This window comes from Manis pentadactyla, chromosome 7 (assembly GCF_030020395.1).
Source record: "Manis pentadactyla isolate mManPen7 chromosome 7, mManPen7.hap1, whole genome shotgun sequence".
Lineage (NCBI taxonomy): Eukaryota > Metazoa > Chordata > Mammalia > Pholidota > Manidae > Manis > Manis pentadactyla.
Window position 1 is genome coordinate 13,976,459 of NC_080025.1, and position 25,458 is coordinate 14,001,916.

Below are 25,458 nucleotides of genomic sequence, written 5' to 3' on the forward strand. Positions count from 1 at the left end.
GCCCTGGATGGGGGTGCCAGTGACACCTGAGGAAATGGGCTGGGGCGGGTCAGGGGGATGAGAGTTTGGATTTGGGGGGTAAGCTCCTTCCTGGTGGTGGGCTGTGTGTTGGAAACGGAGAGGGTGCAGGTCTGTGGCAGCTGAGGCACACTGAGGAATGTCTGTAAGCCCGGCTGCTCAGAAACAATGCTCTGAAACACCCCTTCCTGAAAAATAAGTTAGTTTCTCAAACTGTTGAGCCTTGACTGCATGGTGGCTGTGGCCCAGAAATGTTCTGCTCCTTGACAACCTTGCGCATTTGTGTCTGATGATGCTGCTGACTCATTGGGATGTTTTTGTGGAAGGTGCAGCAATTTGGCAAATTTATATCCTAAAACATCTGTTTTTCTGTGCTTCCCAAAGCAAAACCAGTGGCTAAATATACACTAAAGATCAAATTGATATTTGACTATCATTTGCTGATTATAAGAAATAAAAAGCAAAAGGTCTCTCTTTAGTTAATATACTGTTTGAAAAGTCTGTTAATATTAACAAAGGAAAAGGAAGCTTGTAAAAATTGGTTGCGTTTAATGCTTCAATGTAGATGGTGGGAGAAGACATTATCAAGTGTATTTACTCTTGGCCTTCTAACAAATTTTTAATACTTTTATGATTACTAGCATTATATGTCTGCGGTATTTGTTATTATATCTCAAGCTGGAAAAAAATAAAATCTTGAGACATATATAGTGTCCATTGCGGGGATTTAATGTATGTATACACTGTGAATGGATTCCAGACATCAAGTTAATAAACACACCCATCACCTTGCATAATTTTTCTTCTTTTTTTTTTGGTTCTGCTCTTAGCAAATTTCAATCACACAGTTAATCAACTATAGTCACCATATTTTACATTTAATCCTCAGACCTTACTCATCTTATAACTGAAAGTTTGTACCCTTTTACCAACTTCAGTTTCCCCCACACTACTATTGGACTTGAAAGAAAAATTAATTCATTCAGCAAACATTTACTGCATTTCACTCCACGCCAGACACTCTGATAGGCTGAGGGGCAGAATGGAATCAGGCACCCTTGCTGCTCTCGGGGACCTTAGAGGCTGGTCCGAGAGGCGTACAGAAAGAGATGTGACAGACACGAGCACGGGTCTGAGTGAAGGGCGCTGTGGTCCGCGGCACAGAGGAGGCTGCCCTGGCCGGGAAGGCTTTATGAAGAAGAGGTGATCCTCAGAGGCTGCTTGTACTTACTGTGTATTTGAATCTTGTTAAATGTATTTAACAAGGTCTTGTTCAAATGGAGACTGTGATTCAGTGGTTCTGGGGTGGGGCTGCAAATGAGTGGCACAGATTTTAAAGACCATCACCTGACTTTATGCACCGGCAAGATGGGGATGAGATGGAAAGGAGACCGTGGCATAAACGGCATAAAGAGAGACTGGAGTAAAATGGCCTGGAGAAATAAAATAAGGGTGTGTATGTGTGTGTGTGTGTGAGAGAGAGAGAGAGTAGGTGGGGATGTGGCAAAGCCAAGGGGAAAGAAAATGGCAGCAATCAACCCAGGACTGCCTTCTTTCTATGCTTTTAAAATAAAATACTAAGAGCATTAGAAAGCTCGTCCTGTAGATGATGGTGGGAGGGGGGGGGGTCACAGGTTTAGGCTGGGCTGACCGTAGTCTGCATGCTCAGGAGGTCTGCAGGGTGAGCTGGAGACGGAGGAGGACAGCACTGTGGTGCTGAACGCAGTTGTTCAGGCAGAATCTCACGGGTGAGTAAGGATTTGTAGCACTGGATTGAAAGGAAGGAGATCTCCTTGAAAAGATATTGCTAGTGAATTAGAATAATACCTCCTGGTGTCAGAAACCTAGGCTCTGGGGAAGCAGAGCGCACACGGATGTGAAGATAGCACCGGAGAGAGGCTGGAGGCTGGTGGACGCTCATGTGGGTGACTTCAATGCCAGATCTAAAGAGCCTAAGCTCCTTTTCTCTAATAGGATCAGAGTTTTATGAGGGAAATCACTGGGCCAAATCGATGAACATTATTTTCTATAAATGTTACTTTGCTCACTTCCGGCACCCCTAGTGATAAATAACGCTATCCTTTCCACGTAAGGTCTTTTTTAAGTCTTTGATACCTTTCAGTTATGTAATATTAGCAGTGAGAGTCTTCGGGATCTGGGGAAGAAGCGATGATTCCAGTGTTTTGGTCCTGGGAAAAAGGGAAAATGGAGCTACAGTTAGCATATGTAGGCAGGAGAGTGCCCAAAGGTCCAGGTTGAAACATTCATCAAGGAATTTAAAATGTGAGTGATGTTGGGATCCAGACAGAGGATAGGGTTGCCGGGAGCCCTGGAGATTCACACATATAGGGCAAATGTTAAGGTAAATAAAATAGACTCTCAAGGGAAATGGGTGTGAAGAATGTTGTGAGTAAAGGATTGAACTTGGGAAATGCTTGTATTCAGGTGGCAAGTGTGTGGACATTAGCACAGTGTAGTTTCAAAGATGTCAAAGAATGTGAAGTATACGTATTTCATCGATAAAGTGCAAACACTTTGGCTGCAGGAAAAGTTGAAGACCGTTCAAGTTTGGCAAATAGTAAAGGTGAAAAGTTGAGATGAAAAAGGATTGCTAATATAGCACCACCTGGTGTTAGGCATTAGGCATTTTTAAAATGAAGTTTTTCTCACTGAATTTTTCTTCCTTCATTTCGATTGTTTCTAAATTTCCATGTGTTTAATTTTATACGGTCTCCCAGTATGTGAATGGGCTAATGTGTTTAATTTTTTATCAGCGTGTGGGGGAGGAGTCATATCAATTTGTTTATTCTTTGATTTCAGCTATGCCAAATGCTTCTCTCTCCCATGGCTCTTATAATCTATATTGCAGGAGACTTGAGTCAATTACCCCAGGTGGCAGGGTTACAGCTCCCCTTCTGATGTCCTGGTTACCTTCTCCTTATCTCTGCTCTTCTGCCTCTAAATCATCGAAAATAAGTAAACAGGCCTATGTGAAGATTTCCCCTTTCATCTGAAGTTGCGGGATTCTCAATACTCATTTAGCATTCTGACTCGGTTGTCAGTACAGGAGTTTAAATTGACAGGCGTAAAGCTTTCAAAATGAATGGATGAATGGCAGTGGAAATTTTTTCTTTCTTTTTTTTTTTGTACCCCAAGGAAAACCTACATCCTTGAAAACTGCACAGCCGTCTTGGGTGAACTTGCCTAGACCGCTTCCTAAATCCAGAGCTTTGAAAAATTCTGTGCTGCGGAGGACAGGAAGCACCTCCCCTATTACCAGCACCCACAGTGACCTGAGCACTTACAGCACGAATTGTAAGTCGATTTTGTGTCAAAACTTTGGGGGTTGCCGTAACCATAGGTATAAGAAAAATCTGATCCTCTACAAGTAGTGATCAGAGTTTTTGATTTTGTGATTTAGAGGGAAATATGCAAATTTCTTCTCCCTTGGAATAGCTCTAAAAGTTGGCAGAAAAAGCAAATTATCTCAGTCACATTATCTTTTGATGAATATGCTATGAAAGCCTGCAATATTTGTATTGAATGCCCTTGATAATTTTTTTTGCATTAAAGATTCTAAAGTGTATCATTTGAATGATGGTGTTTTTTTGGTTTAAGGAAGGAAATCCATCTAGAGGCTCTTGGAATGCAACTGAAAAAAAACAGAAAAAAAAAGAACTTCAGTTTCTTTCACTTTGTAAAAGACTGTTTTGTAGATGTATGTTAGTGCTACATTTGGTATACTATGATTAGTATGTTACAGCTTCAAGCCTCAGTTTAAGTAATTAATGCTCAGGAGAATAGTTTTAACATGTTCCATTAAGATGAATTCTGTTTTCTGTGTTTAAAATGGGTGAATTAATTGAGCCATCCCTTTCATTCAAAAGATGTATTTGGTCTTAGTATTGATTTGCTCATTTCCTTTGAAAATTCTTGGACTAATTAATTTGAACAACTTTGCATTTGATGATAAATGCAGTGAGGGACACAGGATATAAAAGAAATGGTCCTTATCTAAAAGCAGTTGAGAAAGAAATTGTTTACATGGGTAATGACAGGACCAGACAAAACAAGATATTGGAGGTGTGCTGGGGAGGGGGAATGTGCTCCCTGATTTGAGGATCAATTTTGCTCTTCTGGTGAGAGCACAGAGACAAAGTAGAGTCCGGGTTATGGAACTATGGGTGTGGAGCACTATTAGGGGGTTACCATACATTGTTTCTTTTTTTCTGTCTCTCAAATAACTTCTACTGTTACCCTGATTTTGAGGCATTTAGGATCAGAGAGGTTGCTGCTGGCCCTAGGGCACTCAGCCAGTATGTGACAGAGTCGAGAATGTGTTTGTGGCAGAGAAGGCATTGAATTCATGACTAAATTAATGAGCACATTTCTAAGAGGTCACTTAGCAGCAGTAGCTAGTCTCGCATGACAGTCAGTAGCTGTGTACTGAAACTTTAGGAATACTGAAATACGTTTCTTAAACAGGATTATTATCTGCTTGCTTAAATTTTGAAGTTGTGGCATGAGAGCAAGGGGATTTACATGTAACCAACGATTCTCTCTGAATTTGAGAAAGTAGTTCACACACGTATTATTTGAAGGTCTCTCCATTTGCTGCTGTGTCTAATTGCAACGTGAATTTAAAAAACAAACTGTGGAGACGGATCACCCATGTTCTCCAAGGGTGTGTAGCAATGGGATTTGTGACACTTAGAAGCAGACACGTTCCGTAGCACCGCCATCCAGCGTTTTCCATTGACAGCCATGTTGACGTGGCCACCGTTTCACCATGTCTGACACTCCTCAGGAGGTTGTAAAATGCTTTTGTCCGTTCCTTTTTGTCTTTTAACAAAGGGGTTTACCGTACACCCACAGAGCCTGTCTAGTGGTGATGTGTCCCTGCTGCAGATTAAGCATTCACATCAATGAGTCTCTTTCTTGGTTTGATTTGCTAGCTGGTTTAATCTGTTTTGTGTAGTGCCTTGGAGCTTACAGATTTTTTTTTTCCCCTCCATTCGAATTCACTGAGAGCAAGCATGAGGTCTATGAGAGTGAACATGGCTGCAGTTTTTCCTGCTTAAGCTGGCTTTGATCCTTTTAAATGACTGTACCAGGAGGATTTCGCAGTTGTACAGAAATGGATATTTCTTCAAAAATATTGATTAATTCTACACTCTCCCCACCGGCTGGTTCAGAGAGGCACTATGATGTTACCTTATTGACACTGCTGGTCCTGGGATCCTACAGCCTTTGTGTAGTTCCTTTGTTAGCCACGATTACTGGGAAAAGAAGTAGGTCAACGATTTCTGGTTTGACTTTTCTTTTTTTTTTTCTTTGCAAGCATGCTTAAATTCTTCTCAATAAATTGACTTAGCATCTCTTGATTGCTATTTTTTTATATCTTGTAATTATTAGTGGTATTTCTTGGGCATATTTAAATCTAAGTTGTGCATGGTTTTCTATACAGAATCCATTTTATTTTATATTTTCTGTGTTTTGGGACTCTGACTAAATATAATTCAGGATCATTGTCAATGTTCTTAGCACATGAAATGACTTATCATCAAAGACTATTTGGTCTCATTTCTGATGAAAAAAATGAGTAGTTTTTGTGTACGTAGCTTATAGTTGCAGAAGTATAGAGAAATACTTCCCTCGAATTAAAACATTTGTTTTACTCATTGTATATAAAAATATTAAAGATGTGTACTTTTTAAGGATAACCTTAAACCATGAAAAAACCATGTTGAGCTGAAATTTTCCTATTTCTGACAATGATGGGTCACGTTAGAAATAATCTTTGGATCAGCGGTTTGATTCGTATTGGGTTAAGCATTTCAGTCCTTTCAAGGAATGCATTCTTACTTTGTCTGCTTATTTCATTGTGATATGATCCTGTTAGTGGCATCATTTAAAAACTTCTGAGATCGCAGTGCTGTTGTAAAATTAGTACCTGGTTCCTTCGTACTTGCAGATCCTAAAGCAATAACATTATCAAGTTTTAAAATGAATCGATATGGGTAAAACAATAAATTTATCTTATTTGGGGGTTTTTTACCACATTCTTTGTGTTCTTCTAAGCATAGGAAATATTAAAGTTCTGATATTGATTTTCTTTTAGATATTAGCATGAAACATTGCACAGCAGTCTTTATGTCAGATGTGCTCATTTATAGAAGTCAAACCTTATAAGCTCTTCCAGACTCAGACAGTGCCTGGTTTTTTAAGATCATTGGATACAGATAAATTATACATTGTTGGTCTTGAATAGAGTTGAAGGTTTGAGGTGCATTGGGCAAGTGTAGAAGGAAGTCTTTGCAGGATATATAATTTTGCCACCTTAGCAACTGTGAAGCCCAAGGGCTACCTCTTCCTTCCAGGGTGGCTGCAAAAACATATTTATTTTTGAGATGAATGGTGAGGGGAAATGCAAGAGATGCACACCAAAGCTATTTGCACTCTTTGGGAAATGGAGGAGGAGGTGGCTAAGGAAAGAAATGGAGCATTCTTCTCCTTCACCCCCGTGGCCAGCCCTGGCTCAGATGGTGTGATGCACCACAGGGCGTGAGACTAGGCTCCCCCCGGGTTTTCCTACTGACTCGTGGGAGGTCGTACGGTCTCTCTCTGAGCCTTAGGGTTCTCACCTAATGGATGGGAGGGGAGCACTGGATCACCTTCGAACCCACGGATGTCCTTGACCGCTTTTATTTTCTTTACTTCAATAAGATGGCACCTCATGGTTTGGAAGGAGGAGGGTATTTTGAATGTTGAAGTAATTAAGCTGGTACAGAGAAGGATTAGTCTTATTTACCTGCGGCTTCTTTCTCTCTGCAGGATGGCAAGTGGGTATTGTCTTGCCTGCCAACCCTAGTTGGTTGGTAAGAACCACCTGACACAGCATTGAGTGTTTCTGGCTACTTCCAGGTTCAGAGCAAAAGTTTGTGTTTGACTAGTGATGTCTGATTTAGGCGAGGAAGTGGTGAATGGCAGTGTCCACTCTAGTCCTGTATTACAAAACACGTGCATCTGAATGGACTGTTTAATAAGAAAATCTGTTATGCAGAGAGGTATTAATTTTGTTTTTATTCTCTTTTTGTTCTTCTAGGGGATATATAAGGCATTCTTGTTATTAAAAATTTAATAATTTTGCTTTTAGAATTGGAAAGCGTAGACTTGAGTAGTGATTTGACTTCAAGCCAGGTGGGCAGATGATCTGGCACAGTGGGGAGCTACACAGATTCACAAAAAAAGCAAGAAATGAACAGAATGTTGGCTCCGCGTGTACATACATAATTCAGTAAACAAAACAAATCCCAGTGTTAACTGGATGTAGTATGAAATGTTAGTTTGCAAATAAAACAAAGAGAAGCCTTTTTCTAATAAGAAAATAATTTCTTCTGCTTGGGGCTTCTCTGAGAATCTCTTCATTTTCTCTTTAGACTCAGTCATCTCCCTTTCTTTTTTGTTTAACTTGAACCACGTTTTGACCAGGGAAAGTGAGCATTAGGATTCCCGAGAATCCACCATTCTGGCATAACTGAGATTGCTAGGACCAAGGCTGGCAACAGGATGGGGCAATTTTAAACCACCAGACCTTGCTGAGACCCAGCGGCCCGGGTGGAGTGCCGCATACTGTGCTGCCTGGAGCACCAGGTTAGGAGAATTCTTAGGGTGCACTTGGCCTCAGACTGTAACAGAAAAAGCTACACTTCTTCCTTCCTGTAGAGGGAAACACCCAGTCCCCCCTCTTGTTGCTCCTTTATTTTCTCACCATCACCACACTCAACTCTTTACTTCTGACACTTCCGGTCACCGAATGTGTTGGAGATTTTCCCTCACACCAAGCAGTCCTCTGACACCAGCTGGGTGTCTTGCAGAGCTAACACTCTCCTCCTGAGATGGCGTCAGATGCCACAGCTTCGGGCTCAGTCCTGCGAGACTGCCCCTGCCCACGGGAGACACCAGTTGCAAGTCCAGATTGTTAAATGTACTTCCAGCCAACCAGCTGCAGATCAGAGGTTCTAATGACCCTGGCTTTGGACGATGCATTTGCTAGAGCAGCTCTCAAGACTCAAGGAAACATTTACTTACCAGTTTATTATGAAAGGAAACAGAAGAACATCCGGATGGAAGAGACGCGTGGGGCAGGTGCGTGGGGTGGGGTGCGGAGCGTCCGTGCCCTCTCTGGGCGCCAGCCTCCCGCACTTCCTCGTGTCCACCAACCCGGAAGCTCTCCCTACTCCATGCTTCTGGGGCTTTATGAAGACTTGTGTGGCATAGGGATGATTGGCCATTACCTCCATTTCATCCCCTCTTAAGAGAATGGGGGAGATGGAGCCTGAAAATTCCAAGCTTCTATTCATGGCGTAGTCTTTCCAGGGACCAGCCCCCATCCAAGAGCCACCCAGTCACCTCATTAGAACAAAAGAGAACTCTTCTCACCCAGGCAGCTACGAGGGTTCTGGATGTCTGTGCCAGGAACTGGGGGCAGAGAGCCAATACATATTTTCCATTACTCAAGGACTGAGTGCCTTGTTCATTTAGTGGGGGCCCCATGACAGCATATGAACTGTTCCCTCACCTCGTATTCAAACCTGCTCATCACACAGAGAGGTGAAGAGGCTCTGCACGGCTGGGCTGTGGCTAAGTCAGGACCAGGACCAGGGTGTTATAAATTAGATTCCCTTCCTTGAAACTGTTAGGCTTCTCTCATCATATTGGAAGTTTTGCACTGAAGAGTTTATCATTTGGACATACTAGCTCTGGACAAGGGAAAAATGAAGATGCCATCAGGATAACAATCAGCTGTCACGTTAGGAACTGAACTAGAGAGCAGGAGAAATCCTCTCGCAGCAGCAGGCCCTGTGGTGAAGCGCATCCTTCAAGCTGGGGTTTACTGGAAAGCATTGTGCCAGCTTAGATGAAAGAATTGGGAGCAAGATATGTTTAAGTGTTGGTCCTAACGGTATGTGCAGCTCGGCACAGTTTGTTTGCTCCATTGCAAACTGGGAAAGAGTGGGAAGCATATTCAGTATGCATGTGTATAATAGAGAGAGAGAGAGAGTCATACAAATACAAATGTTGTATGTTTGTGCCTAGTCGAATGCACACATTTTATCCTTGAAATCAGGACTTCAACCTTTGCACATAACAAATTTGAAGCTAGATCTGATGTTGGATCTACTTTCTGTTGAGTCTGAAGAGCAGTTTGTTTCCAGGACAACACCTCCTGTCCTGTGTGCGACAGAGCCAAGAGGCAGGAGTATTGTGCCTCATGAGAAATGTGTCTTTCGTTTTTAGTGAGAAATCCCTTTCCTGAGCTTTTAGGAGACTGACGGTCTTTGTGTTCAAAGCTTAGAAATGAGAAACATGAATTCAGGGTCAGATGATTTTATGTTAAGCCTGTATATTAAACTCAATTCAGTTTTTCAAAATTGGAATGGGTGGCTTATTTGCTGCTGAATATGATTTTTATAAAATGTTTCAAGAAACTAAGACTAAAATGCAGATTGTTGTTATACACGATTAAGATGCTAATAACATCATTTATTCCCTTTCTTGGATTTTGATTTAGCAAAAGTTGAAATGCTAACTGAAACCCAATATCCATTTTATATGAAAACCTTAACAGATAGGCTCTAAGAAATTTCAGTTCTGCTATTTTAAGACTATTAAGTCATTTCCCATCCATCCCTTAAAAACATACTGAAATACATAGTAGTTGTATCTTCTTTAGTGTCATCACTCACTCCTTGTCAACTTTAGAAACACCAGGTCTCTGTGTTCTGGAGAAAGAGAGAATTGGAAAGAAGGCTAGGAGATGGACAGGAATGTGCTGGCTGGAGAGAAGGCACCGTGTTGATTTGACCTAATATTGAATATGTTCTGCGGGCACAGGAAGCGTGAACAGGTGGCTCATTGTAGAGGGACTTGAGGTAGATCAGAGAGAATTACATATGGTTATGGGGTTTGAATGTGACATCTATAAACTCTGATGTAAGAGTTGAGGTAGTGTAGCCTAGGGAAAAATTTATCTTCAAGATTATAACATATTTGTAAATAATGTAGACATCTCACCCTTTCCTAGAAATGTGAGGTTAATAAAAGGGGGCTTAAGGTAAGTAATAAAGAAATGTATGATTATAAGAATCATAAATATTAGAATAGAATATTAGAATAGACTTGGATGCCTAGAGTTGGGTGTCAAAGATAATTTGAAAGCAATAAACAATCCAGTCTGGGTTGGTGAGGAGAAAATTAAGCTGTGAAACCAGGTAGGGAATGAATGAACCTCTAGTGTTCTTCTCTGGACATGCCAGTGGATTGTATGGTTAGACAGGGGCACATGGATAAAAAGGTTAATTTTTATAGGAGAAGAAAACCATAAAACTTTCCAAGTTTCTGTTTGGAACTTTTTTCCTCAGATATGGAGAAAGAAGGACAAAGAGCCATCTTTTCAGTCTTGCACGTTGTGGAACACGATAATCTCTTAGAAAGAGCAAAACAATACTGTTCAAATTCCATGTAAGAGGAGCTAAGCTTCTGGACTGTACTTTTTCAAAGATTATCCAGTTATGGAGAACTAAAAGAGAAAAGTAATAATTTAGAATGTTTTTTTAAAGGAAATACTGATTTTTCTTAAAAAAATTAAGTCAGTGCTGCTGCTTTCTTTTTTTTTTAATTTCTACTCAATAACATTTGAAAGTGTTTTACCTTTACTTGCTGTTACTATTTGTGAAACCTTCCCACTAAGGTTTTTGACATTTAAGAGATTTAAAAAATGTATATTCCATCTGCTCAAAACTGCATAATGAATTATGGTAATGGTGGTTCTATCGGTGCAGTAGCCGCAGTCCACCTTTGTCCATACTGAGCAGAGAACGCTCCATCGTAGGACCTGCCTGTGGATCAAATACACCTTCAGCAAAAGCAAGAGTGTGAAAGTGCATTCTCATTTAGGACTCAGAGTGCAGGGATCAGCAACAGGCCCTGCCCTTTCTTTTCCCTGCCCCAAAGACAGATACAGATTTTAAGGGTGCTACAGAAGACCCAAGTCCCCTCTTTCATCTAGTGAGAAGCCACGAGTGTGAAGAGGAAACTCACAGTAAATATGGTCTGCATGGTTGTGTTATGTGAATGAAAGATACTTTGTTTTTTTTGATGCCAAGGACTTCAGTAATTATTGGACAAAGGCAGAGAAGTAAGAGTAATAAGCAAGACAGCTACTTAAGGCTTTGGCGTACTTATTTGTCTATGGTTTCAAATTTTGGTTCTGATTATAGATGATTGCTATTACTTTTTAAAGCTGTTCTTTATTCTGAGGTGTCAGCACTTGATATGCTGGGATCACCTTTGGAGTTCCAGTGAAGAAAGAGAAGCAAAATCAGACAGTGTAGCATAATAGAAGCTGCCCTTTCCAGGATTTGCACACTCACTTCTTCTAACATTTACCTGTTTTCCCCAGAAATAGTATAGCTCTGTTTCTGCAGGAGCCCATTTCGTCTGATTAACTGGAGTGGACTCAGGATTACAACCGTAGCCTGGGCAAAATTGGTTAGCATGAAAGTTCCCCCAAAAGTCCTTTCTTTAGCAATTATTTTAGTGCCTGGAGACATTTAAAACATTTTTTTCAGAGTGGATTCCTGTTTGAGTGAGAGAGGAAAGATTTATATGTAACATAAAAGCTGGGTTTTATTATTTAGGTGGGATTCCCATTTATGTTTTAGCGCTGGGCCTAAGGCACCTCTGTCCAAAGGGCAGGTGTAGGCGTTCCGGCTCCTGCTGTAGCCGGGGAGGGTCGGAGCGGATCTCTCCCTTGTAGCTACCGAGCGGCTTGTACGTCCCTGTGCTCACATATGTGCTCACATTGCTGACGCCGCCGGCAGCCTGGGCTCTGCCTTGTCCTCCCGGAGACGGGCGCTCTTCTTGGCTGTGCCTCGGGCATACTTGTTACGTGGCCTGGACGGCCATGTCGTTGTCTCCCAGATTTTATCCGGGATGGAGGCCGCACTGCACAAGACACAAACATGTGGCCTGGAGCGGGGTGTGTGGCCCCTCCGGTTCAGCACTGACCCTGCGTCGCTGAGGGCAGAACCACCTGCGACCAGTCTTTGGAGTCCCAACCCAAAGCGGTACTGGCACGTGGCACATGCTTAGCAAGCACTTGCTGACTTAAGGAAGAAGGGATAAAGTGAGGGAAACTGATAGTGTATTTACCCATAAAATAAAACATATGTTTCTGTTTAATTACAGCTGGTAATGGCACTGTCATCAAGTATGAGGAAAAACCTCCCAAACCAGCATTTCAAAACGGTTCCTCGGGATCCTTATATTTGAAGCCTTTGGGACCCAGAGCTCACGTACACGTACTAAAAACTCCTCCAAAAGGTACGGTCCTTACCGCGGAGGGAAGAGGGAAGACAAGACAATTTTTAAATTGTTGGCTTGTAGGAAGTTAAATTTTGACAATTAGGTTCATGGCGTATTGAACGATTATTTCCAAAACATCTGTTGAGTAACAACGTATGATACAACTGAGAGGAATTCTTATTCTGGGAGTCAGTAGGTTCTGTGGTTAACACTTGATACAAGTCGCTCAGCAGATGGAACAAAAGGCGTACTGTGAAAATAACTTAAGTCCTCTGAAGTCATTCTAAGGTAGTGATCTAGAGTCAGGGGATGTATAGTTTTTTTCTGTCCTACGCACTTTGTAACTGCTGTTAATCAGAAGAGTAACTTTCCAGTTTACAAAACATGTTGCACACTTCCTATGGAATGTATTCCTGCAGCTTTATCACAGTGGGTCTGACACACACTAGAAGCTGAATTTGTATTTTGTGAGATGGAAGATTGCTTCACAGAAAGAGTAGCTGTGAATAAGAACCTTGACCTCTCACTTGTGACCCACGTTTATATTAGAGAACTTGAAAAACGCAGGGACACAGAGAGTCCTCCTTCATCCCATCGTCTGTGAATATCTGTTGCATTTCCTTCATTTTTCTCCTCTGCATATATAATGGTTTTGCTTTTGTTTTAAGAAAGCTCGGCACAGTAGATGCACTCTGTGTCTTGCTTATTAACTTAGTAGTATATCATGAGAGCTTGAACGGGCTGTGACACAGGCTGCTGCCTTCCAATCCCGAGGCTGCTGGACACACTCTGACTTTCACTATGGCGCGTAATACTGAGACAAACATCTTGGAATTGAGCACTGTTTATTGCTGCAGACTCTAATTACTAACGTGGGATAGCTCTGAAAGAGGAATTACTGGATTAAGTTGTATGAATCTTTTTGGAATTGCTAATACATGTTACTAAATAACTTTCCACAAAGGTGAGTCTCTCATAGCGTGAGAGTATCTATTGCTCTCCATCCTTCTCAACATTTGTGTGTGTGCGCGTGCAAGCAAGCACTTGTATGTATGTAAAGGATCCTGTGGTAGCTTGCGGTGAATTACCTAGTGAATGTTTGTCAACGCTTTTTCCTTTCTACTGAATCAAAGAAAAAAAAAAGCATAATATTGGCAAAGAGATTCTTCAGCATGCCAGCCGGTTCTCATCTGCCCAAGGTCTTAAATAAATATCTGAGGCAGCGAATGACCTGTTGCTGCAATGTCATTCTCACTGGGATGACATCAGCATGTGAATCTGTGGTTTTTATTGATGATGATAAAGCCCTCTAACCTACACATACACTGGGCACTGAAAACAAATGTTAAACTTTGATACTAAGACAATTTTCAGAGAATTAGAACTTTGGGCTTCCACTGGTAACTTTCTAGGACAGAGAACTCCAATATTCTCAAACTTCTTGCTACTGACTGTGTAGGCTTTTGCATCACAAAGGTTTTCCTTGAGTGGGAATCACTGCTTTCCACTTACAGGGCCGCATATTTTAAGAGATTTTCCATGTGTGGAATTCCACAGATAGTATTGGCAGCTGTTCCAACTAGTAAACTGCCATGATTCTGCCCTAGAAATGACTATATCATGTCCAGTAGAGTACTTGTCATTTTCTTCTAGTGACTTATCTTTGTAGCCCTATACCTATTACCGCTCTTGGTTCTATTTATTGTTCAACCTTTTATTGAAGTATAATTGACAAATAAAATTGTAATTTATTTGATGATTTGATGTACATATACATTGGGGAAGAAGTCCCCTGGTTGTATTTTTATATATTGTGCAAGTTGGGAGAAAATGCTTAATATTTTCCTAAATAGCTAAATAGCAAGTGAAGTGGATTTAATACTTGGCAGTTTTAAAAATCACGCATCACACACTAGTGGCGTCTTTCATAAAGTTGGGCCGTTTTTGACCTGTCAGCGGTGGGATAGCATAAAGTGTGTAATGAATGTGTAAATTTCAGTACTGTTAAAGTTAGAATTTCAGCTCCTCTTGACTAAAAAATACCCTGTAATTTGTTCTCTCATATTTAATTTGTGATGATGAATTTATATCACCCTGAAATTACCATTTTGATGTTAGTTGGAATATTGTTTTATACTTATAGTCTACTTTATCCATCATGTCTATCTTAATGGCATTTCCCATCTGGTTCCTAAAATTTAGATGTTAATGGATTGTTTTTGAAAATGAAACAACCCTTTCTAAAAGGTTTATTTTTGTGTGGTATTTCATATAAAATGTGTATTTTATAAATGTTTCTTTTATATTTTAGGTCCCTCAAGAAAAAACCTATTTACAACTTTTAATACAGGTAAGTGACCACTTTCAATATGGATGGAGAAAAAGCATTAAAAAAATTTTTTGTCAAGTCATGTCATCATTATAAGTTTAATTTACAGTGATTTTCCACTAGTATGCTTATAAATAGAATTTTAGGTTTGTGGCATAAACATAACTACTATGACCTGGACAAGCAAAGGGTTAAAATTTGATGAACATGATTGATAAGCCCTCTGACACAAAAAGACACTTTTATTATAAGATAATTTTAGTTTTTATAAAAAATTATTTTCAGAAAATGTGATCCACATGAAGCGGACAGTGTACTTTTCCCAAGATAAATGCTATTTTTAAATTGGATGGTCTTTAATTGCTAAATAGTCTTATGATCAGGTTTTAACAGTTTATAACAGTTTAACATTTTTCTGTTCTGTTTTACACTACTATTGAGCAAATTCACATCTGTCTGTAAGATAGCCTGCAGCCAGGCCCATGTGAACCACACCTGGGAGTAAAAAACCTTTGTCTCTTGAGAAGCCAGAGACGATGTCACAGAATGTATTCACTCCAGTTCCTGTGTTTCATCTGTAGCTGGTCAGTTCCCCACGCACCACTCACACCCTCTCATATGCAGTTAGAAGACAGTCACGTGACTTTTAGGTCCACCGAAGTAGGAACAGCAGATCGAAAGGGACGAGGGTGTTGTTACAGCACGTGGACTACAGCTCATCATTGTGTCAGTGTTGAGTGTTAAGGACACAATGTTGAGCCAAAACTGAACAAAGAAAGGCCTTGACTTCAGGAAACGATGGGAAAGTCAAAGTACAATTAAACATAAAAATCACAATTACAGCAAATTTTAGTAAGGAGGGTTACGTGTTCCTACGAGAGGCCTGGCTAAAGGTGTGATCTAGGGAGGGAAACCTGGGCAGGAGGTGTAAATTTGTGCCTGCCCAATATATAGATAGTGAGTTAAAATTTAAAAAAGAGGTTAGGTATTGTAACATAGAGAAAAACTAATATTCTCAATGCTGCCAAGATGTGTTCACTTTCCTGAGCTTAATAAGGCAGGAAATTTTATCACAATTGTTAACTTTTTGTAGGTTCTTAAAGCTAGAGAATACTCAGCTCTGTAGTATTCTTAAGTATTCTAATTTTAAATTCCAAAGGTCCCCAACAGCCTGAGTTTGAATATATATGTTTATGAAAACTCTTCTAGTTTAAAAAGCTAAAAGAGACTGTTCTGTACACATTGGGTTTTTTAGTTGCTTTCATTTAAAATTTCTAGTACATCCTGGTATTTAGGAGAAAAAGATACCTAATATAGGATCACTTTATGTTAGAATATCAGATAACCTTTATCAGAAAGCCAGGTGATATAACTCTATATGTAACTTTGAAACTTCTAGAATATTTTCCAGAGTGGCTGCACTGTTTTGCATTTCCACCAGCAGTGTATGACGGATGTAGTTTCTCCACTCCTTGCCAACATTTGCTTTTGTCTGGCTCTTTTGTTACAGTCATTCTGATGGGTATGAAGTGGCATCTCATTGTGGTTTTGATTTGCATTTCCCTAGAGGCTCATGATGTTGAGCATCTTTTTATAAAGTTTATTGACCATTTGTATATCTTCTGTAGGGAAAATTTATTCAAATCCTTTGCCCACTTTTATGTTACTTGTATTGTTATCAATGAACTATAGGAATTCTTTACATATCTTGAATGCTAGACTCTTTTCAGATAGATGATTTTCAAATATTTTTCTCCCATTCTGTGGGTTATCTTTTCACATATTTTGAATGCCCTTTGAAGCATAAACCCTTTTAATTTTGATGAGATCCAGTTTATCTGTTTTCTTTTTCTTGTATGCTTTTGATGTTGTAACTAAGAAACTGTTGCTCAATACTAGGCCATGAAGATTTATTTTTATGTCTCCTCCTAAGAGTTGATACTTTAAGCTCTAATACTTAGGTCTTTGATCTATTTAGAGCCAATTGTTGTTATGTTGTAAAGTAAGGAGTCCACCTTCATTCTTTTGCATGTAGATACCCAGTTATCACAGCATGGTTTGTTAAACACACTATTCTTTCCTCATTGAACACCTTATTAAAAATAGTTGGCTGTAAATGTGAGGATTTACTTCTTGACTCTCAAATCTATTCCATGGATCTGTGTGTCTCTCATTGCCAAAACCACACTATCTTGATTATTGTGTGTAAATAGTTTTGAAATCAGGAAGTCTGAGTCCTCTAATTTGTTCTTCTTTTTCAAGATTGTTTTGGTTGTTCTGAGTCCCTTGAATTTCCATATGAACTTTAGGGTCAACGTCAGTTTCTGTAAAGAAGTCAGCTGATATTTCGACTGAGACTGCATTGAATCTGTAGATGAATTTGTGGAATATTGACATTTTTACTGTATTCAGTATTGCAATTCATGAATAGAAGATGTCATCCCTTTTAGTTAGGTCACCATTAATTTCCTTGAACATTTTTGTGTGGTTTTCAAAATACAAGTTAGGCAGTTCTCTTCCTGAGTACCTGTGACTTTTCTGTGTTTTGGAAGCTGCCCTTGATACTGGTCACGGGACAGAGGCTGGCTGAAGAAATCTGATATGTCTGTTTTAATCTGAATTAAACAAGAAACTTGGAAAGGCAGTCTTATAATTCATGTCTCAAGTCTGTGAATCATAACTATTACAAAGGATATTTCTTCTGACAGGCATAGTAAACAATGATCCCCAATATATTACTACAGAGGAAAACTATTAGAATCAGGCATTTTCCCTTGTCACATTGTTGGACTGACGTCATGCCTATTTCCAAAGCATGTCAGTGACCCTTGGGGAAGTTTCTTGTGATAGATTATATAAAGTAGTGTAAGTGACCAAAGTACATGCATATTTTTAGTCATTTCACTCAACCAGATGGCTTTCCAAAAGCTTCATATCTGATTGACAACAGACTGACAGCATAAGAGAGTGCTGGCTTTACCGTACTCTAGTCGACATTGGATATTGTTTGTTAAATTGTTGGGATAAAGAAGATATACATATACACAATGGAATATTTTTCAGCCATAACAAATAAATTCTGTCATTTGCCACAACGTGGATGGACCTAGGAGGAATTATGCTCAGTGAAATAAGCCAGGCAGAGAAAGGCAGCTACCATATGATTTTGGTTATATGTGGAATCTAAAAACAAAACAAAACAAAATGAACAAATCAGCAGTGGACTCACAGACACTGAGAAGTGACTGGTGGTTACCATGGGGGAGGGGAAGGAGCATGAGGGAGATAGAAACAAAAATCTCCATCCCAGTATAAGTTGGTCACGGGGCTAGTAGTAGAGCTTGGAGAACATAGCCAGTGATTCTCTAACTTCTTCCTATGTTGCAGATAGTAACCCACTGGTGGGGATGAGGATTTAATAATGTGTGTCCCTGTTGAATCACTGTGTTGTATACTTGAAATCAATATAATATTGTATATCAACTATACTTTAATAAAAAAATGCAATTAAAAATCAACTGTTGGCTACTGTAATAGTTGAAAATTGTACATCATTGTTTTAGTTTAATATTTAATCAACTATTTGAAAGACAATTCCATTATCTCCTAAGACAATGAAGATCAGAAAGAGAATGGACTTACTGAAGTATAGGTGATATACAACACTGGTTTCAGGTGTACAGCATAGTGCCTGTGATGCCGGGGTTCTTGTTCATGAAGCCGAAGAATGAGCTTCACAAACAGTCAAGGTAGGAGAGCAAGGTACAGGCTTTTATTTAGAAATAAAGTGAGAGAATAGAGCTCCTGGCTCACGCCAGGAGGGGACAAGAGAGCCCATAGTGTGCGTTGTCTAGGGGGTTTTATAGGCAGTTGAGGATTTTTTGAGAACATGAAAAACTTAGAGATGTGGATTTGTTAAGTGGTCCCTAAATATTAAAAATTAACTTAACATAAGGAATTTCCTGCCTTGATTTCTCTCAGGCACCTTGGTCTGGGAGCATATCAAAAGGCTGCCTGCCCAGCCCCCAAGGTGGGCTGAGGTATTGTCTATTTGCTACAGAATCCTGCCTCTTGAACTTCCTGGGTGTTTAAATGCAATCTTATCTTTAAGATGGAATTCTTCCTGCCTTTAACCATGCCGTCTACAGCTGGGTCTGCATGCTAAGTTAGTTGCTCAGTTTGCAGAATCACCTTGTCAGATCTGAAGGAGGAAAGACAGCACACAGGCCTGGGCCTTTTAGTATGCTAAAGTGAATCTTACACATGGTTACAAATGATTAGCATAATAAAACATGTGCTACTCTTCTTTATCTGGGAAACATTAACTGATCTCACTGAAGAATGATTCTACAGCTTAATGTTTAACATAGAGGTTCAGTAGGGACTTCTTTGCCCATTGTTACATTGCTCCGACTGCAAATATGCTGCCTTGCTTTTTCCGGAGGCCCTCACCCTATTCTGTCTACATCCATGGTCCCTGTCTCACCTGGACAATTATATACAAATAAATCCTCACTGTGATAAGCACAGTCACCTCGCCAAGATATTGCAGTGTTATTGGCTGTGCTTTTCATCTGCTGTCGCTCTGAACTTTGGAGGCATGGAGCATTGGTTTAAATCTTTGTCTGGCCACCTTCTGTGTGAGTCCTGACCCTGGGCTGGGTGCTAAGCCTCTCCAGGGAGGAATAATTCCCAGTATAGGAATAATTTTGACCTCATGGGATTATTGTTATAAAAGCTCTCAAATGATAACTACTTCTGCTTCTGGTGACGCTGATGATTATCCCCTGCATTGTTCTGATGGGTCCAGTGGCTTACTTCTAGAGCTCTTTTCCAGGAAGTTGGATTACTTTAAATCATTGGAGCAAGCTGGGTGGACCACTGAAAGTCAAGAACCATCTCCACAGGCTTACACAGTTGTGATTTATTTAAAGATTATGATGTGATAAGATTCTAGCCAATATCGACTCTAAATAAAATTTGGTTTACTGTTTATAAGGAAGATGTCACACATTCCACATAGTACTGTTACCTCAGTCCCACCGGACATTAAAGCTATTTGGGGTACCGAAGCATCAGAGTCGTATTTATCCAGCCCCTGATTGTTTTACACAGCCTTATCTGCCCCAGGTGCCGTGGTGTCTGCCCTGGAGAGGGGGAAATGCACTGAGCCTTCCACACCCACCTACCACATTCCGCACAGGGGGCTGGGCTGGCTTTCTGCGCCCCCTGTCCAAGTGCTGGGAAAAGGCTGCGAGCTGCAGACCTGCTCCGATGAGGTCGCACCGGTGTGTGCGGGAGTGACACTCAGTGCTGATTTAGGATTATTACTTTCCTCTCTCTCAGTCTTAAAAAGCAGACGCTATTCTGATAGGTAATAAATTCAGTGTTTCAAATCAGGGAGAACTGTGGATTGTTCACTAAATCTTGTTGCAACGAAGGCTATCTTTTTGGGAGCAAGGTTCCTACTCACACTACATCCAAATATATCCCAAATTGATAAACATTTCAAACAATAATTAGGATAAGTGCACTAAGGAAATAGACTGGGATAGAAAAGGCGTTTCCAGGGACATGAATATAAAAGGAAAGGTTGAAAATGATGAAAACAGAAGTTTTAAGCCTCCTGTTTATCAGAAACATCATAAAGTGGCAATGGTCGTTAGCTGTAACTAGGCTTATTGTTGTGATCATTCCATGGATATAAAAAGATGGGGTCAAGAGGTGGAGCCAAGATGGCGGCGTGAGTAGAGCAGCGGAAACCTCCTCCCAAAACCACATATATCTATGAAAATATAACAAACACAACCCTTCCTAGAATAAAGACCAGGGGACACAGGACAATATCCAGACCACATCCGCACCTGAGAGAACCCAGCGCCTCGCGAAGGGGGTAAGATACAAGCCCCGGCCCCGCGGGAGCCGAGCGCCCCTCCCCCCAGCTCCCGGCGGGAGAAGAGCAGGCAGAGCGGGAGGGAGACGGAGCCCAGGACTGCCGAGCACCCAGCCCCAGCCATCCGGGCCAGAGTGCAGGGCGCTCGATACTAGGAAAACAGGGCAGCAAGAACAGTGAGCGGGCACTGGAGGCTGGGCGCCAGAGGACAAAAGAAAAGCGAGTAGCCATTTTTTAAATTTTTTTTTTTTTTTTTTTTTTTTTTTTTGCTGTTTTGTTTTGGCGAGTGCTTTTTGGAAGTCTTAAAGGGATAGGGACCCCAATACTAGGGAAACAGGGCAGCAAGACCAGTGAGCAGATGCCTGAGGCTGGTGCCAGAGAATAAAGAAAAACGAGCGGACATTTTTTATTTATTTACTTTATTTTTATTTATTTTATATTAAAATTTTTTTTTCTTTTTTTTTTTGGTGGGCGTTGTTTTGTTTTGGCGGGTGCTTTTTGGAAGTCTTAAAGGGGCAGGGCGGGACACTTAATCCAGAGGTAGGGAATCCGGGGATCTCTGGGCACCCTAACCCCTGGGCTGCAGGGAGCAGGGAGGCCCCTTACGGAGATAAATAGCCTCCCAGCCGCTCCTGCTCCAACGCGACTCCACCATTTTGGAGCAGCTGCCCGAGCCAGGCCATGCCCACAGCAACAGCGGAGATTAACTCCATAGCAGCCGGGCAGGAAGCAGAAACCCTGTCTGCGCGCAGCTGCGCAGCACAAGCCACTAGAGGTCGCTGTTCTCCCAGGAGAGGAGGGCCACAAACCAACAAGAAAGGAAGTCCTTCCAGCCGTCACTCGTCCCAGCTCTGCAGACTATTCCTATCACCATGAAAAGGCAAAGCTACAGGCAGACAAAGAGCACAGAGACAACACCAGAGAAGGAGACAGACCTAACCAGTCTTCCTGACAAAGAATTCAAAATAAAAATCATAAACATGCTGACCAGAGATGCAGAGAAATACACAAGAGAAATGGGATGAAGTCCGGAAAGAGATCACAGATGCCAGAAAGGAGATCGCAGAAATGAAACAAACTCTGGAAGGGTTTATAAGCAGAATGGATAGGATGCAAGAGGCCATTGATGGAATTGAAACCAGAGAACAGGAACGCATAGAAGCTGACATAGAGAGAGATAAAAGGATCTCCAGGAATGAAACAATATTAAGAGAACTGTGTGACCAATCCAAAAGGAACAATATCCGTGTTATAGGGGTACCAGAAGAAGAAGAGAGAGGAAAAGGGATGGAAAGTATCTTGGAAGAAATAATTGCTGAAAAATTCCCCAAACTGGGGGAGGAAATAATCGAACAGACCACGGAAATACACAGAACCCCCAAAAGAAACGATCCAAGGAGGACAATACCAAGACACATAATAATTAAAATGGCAAAGATCAAGGACAAGGAAAGAGTGTTAAAGGCAGCTAGAGAGAAAAAGGTCACCTATAAAGGAAAACCCATCAGGCTAACATCAGACTTCTCGACAGAAACCCTACAGGCCAGAAGAGAATGGCATGATATATTTAATGCAATGAAACAGAAGGGCCTTGAACCAAGGATACTGTATCCAGCACGACTATCATTTAACTATGATGGCGGGATTAAACAATTCCCAGACAAACAAAAGCTGAGGGAATTTGCTTCCCACAAACCACCTCTACAGGACATCTTACAGGGACTGCTCTAGATGGGAGCACTCCTAGAAAGAGCACAGAACAAAACACCCAACATATGAAGAATGCAGGAGGAGGAATAAGAAGGGAGAGAAGAAAAGAATCTCCAGACAGTGTATATAACAGCTCAATAAGCGAGCTAAGTTAGGCAGTAAGATACTAAAGAGGCTAACCTTGAACCTTTGGTAACCACGAATTTAAAGCCTGCAATGGCAATAAGTACATATCTTTCAATAGTCACCCTAAATGTAAGTGGACTAAATGCACCCATCAAAAGACACAGAGTAATAGAATGGATAAAAAAGCAAGACCCATCTATATGCTGCTTACAAGAAACTCACCTCAAACCCAAAGACATGTACAGACTAAAAGTCAAGGGATGGAAAAACATATTTCAGGCAAACAACAGCGAGAAGAAAACAGAGGTTGCAGTACTAATATCAGACAAAATAGACTTCAAAACAAAGAAAGTAACAAGAGATAAAGAAGGACACTACATAACGATAAAGGGCTCAGTCTAACAAGAGGATATAACCATTCTAAATATATATGCACCCAACACAGGAGCACCAGTATATGTGAAACAAATACTAACAGAATTAAAGGGGGAAGTAGACTGCAGTGCATTCATTCTAGGAGACTTCAACACACCACTCACCGCAAAGGATAGATCCACTGGGCAGAAAATAAGTAAGGACACAGAAGCACTGAACAACACAGTAGAGCAGATGGACCTAATAGACATCTATAGAACTCTACATCCAAAAGCAACAGGATATACATTCTTCTCAAGTGCACATGGAACATTCTCCAGAATAGACCACATACTAGGCCACAAAAAGAGCCTCAGCAAAATCCAAAATATTGAAATTCTACCAACCAACTTTTCAGACCACAAAAGTATAAAAGTAGAAATAAATTCTACAAAGAAAACAAAAAGGCTCACAAACACATGGAGGCTTAACAACATGCTCCTAAATAATCAATGGATCAACGAACAAATTAAAATAGAGATCAAGGAATATATGGAAACAAATGACAACAATAACACTAAGCCCCAACTTCTGTGGGATGCAGCAAAAGCAGTCTTAAGAGGAAAGTATATAGCGATCCAGGCACACTTGAAGAAACAAGAACAATCCCAAATGAATAGTCTAACATCACAATTATTGAAATTGGAAAAAGAAGAACAAATGAGGCCTAAGGTCAGCAGAAGGAGGGACATAATAAAGATCAGAGAAGAAATAAACAAAATTGAGAAGAATAAAACAATAGCAAAAATCAATGAAACCAAGAGCTGGTTCTTTGAGAAAATAAACAAAATTGATAAGCCTCTAGCCAAACTTATATAGAGAAAAAGAGAATCAACACAAATCAACAGAATCACAAATGAGAACGGAAAAATCACGACAGACTCCACAGAAATACAAAGAATTATTAAAGACTACTATGAAAACCTATATGCTAACAAGCTGGGAAACCTAGGAGAAATGGACAACTTCCTAGAAAAATACAACCTTCCAAGACTGACCAAGGAAGAAACACAAAAGTTAAACAAACCAATTACAAGCAAAGAAATTGAAACAGTAATCAAAAAACTACCCAAGAACAAAACACCCGGGCCGGACGGATTTACCTTGGAATTTTATCAGACATACAGGGAAGACATAATACCCATTCTCCTTAAAGTTCTCGAAAAAACAGAAGAGGAGGGGATACTCCCAAACTCATTCTATGAAGCCAACATCACCCTAATACCAAAACCAGGCAAAGACCCCACCAAAAAAGAAAATTACAGACCAATATCCCTGATGAATGTAGATGCAAAAATACTTAATAAAATATTAGCAAACCAAATACAAAAGTATATCAAAAGGATCATACACCATGACCAAGTGGGATTGATCCCAGGGAGGCAAGGATGGTACAACATTCGAAAATCCATCAACATCATCCACCACATCAACAAAAAGAAAGACAAAAAGCACATGATCATCTCCATAGATGCTGAAAAAGCATTTGACAAAATTCAACGTCCATTCATGATAAAAACTCTCAGCAAAATGGGAATAGAGGGCAAGTACCTCAACATAATAAAGGCCATATATGATAAACCCACAGCCAACATCATACTGAACAGCGAGAAGCTGAAAGCATTTCCGCTGAGATCGGGAACTAGACAGGGATGCCCACTCTCCCCACTGTTATTTAACATAGTACTGGAGGTCCTAGCCACAGCAATCAGACAAAACAAAGAAATACAAGGAATCCAGATTGGTAAAGAAGAAGTTAAACGGTCACTATTTGCAGATGACATGATATTGTACATAAAAAACCCCAAAGACTCCGCCCCAAAACTACTAGAACTGATAGCGGAATACAGCAAAGTTGCAGGATACAAAATTAACACACAGAAATCTGTAGCTTTCCTATACACTAACAATGAACCAATAGAAAGAGAAATCAGGAAAACAATTCCATTCAGAATTGCATCAAAAAGAATAAAATACCTGGGAATAAATTTAACCAAAGAAGTGAATGACCTATACTCTGAAAACTACAAGTCACTCTTAAGAGAAATTAAAGGGGACACTAACAGATGGAAACTCATCCCATGCTTGTGGCTAGGAAGAATTAATATAGTCAAAATGGCCATCCTGCCCAAAGCAATATACAGATTTGATGCAATCCCTATCAAATTACCAGCAACATTCTTCAATGAACTGGAAGAAATAATTCAAAAATTCATATGGAAACACCAAAGACCCCAAATAGCCAAAGCAATCCTGAGAAAGAAGAATAAAGTAGGGGGGATCTCACTCCCCAATTTCAAGCTCTACTATAAAGCCATAGTAATCAAGATAATTTGGTACTGGCACAAGAACAGAGCCACAGACCAGTGGAACAGACTAGAGACTCCACACATTAACCCAAACATATATGGTCAATTAATATTTGATAGAGGAGCCATGGACACACAATGGCGAAATGACAGTCTCTTCAACAGGTGGTGCTGGCAAAACTGGACAGCTACATGTAGGAGAATGAAACTGGACCATTGTCTAACCCCATATACAAAAGTAAACTCAAAATGGATCAAAGACCTGAATGTAAGCCATGAAACCATTAAAC

General features: G+C 40.4%; 1 protein-coding gene across 8 annotated transcripts in view; it reads left to right on the plus strand.

Annotated features, from left to right (window-relative positions):
* Positions 1-25,458, plus strand: part of MTUS1 (microtubule associated scaffold protein 1) — a 137,306-nt gene that overhangs the window by 56,842 nt on the left and 55,006 nt on the right. For 6 of the 8 annotated variants that reach the window (XM_036894348.2, XM_057505106.1, XM_057505107.1 and 3 more), the window contains 3 exons: positions 3,175-3,333; positions 12,271-12,405; positions 14,699-14,737. In XM_036894348.2, the coding sequence (XP_036750243.2) occupies positions 3,175-3,333; positions 12,271-12,405; positions 14,699-14,737 (333 nt within the window). Of the gene's footprint in view, positions 1-3,174; positions 3,334-4,011; positions 5,310-12,270; positions 12,406-14,698; positions 14,738-25,458 lie in introns of those variants that run through there. The other 2 variants (XM_036894350.2, XM_057505110.1) reach the window with 2 other exon arrangements.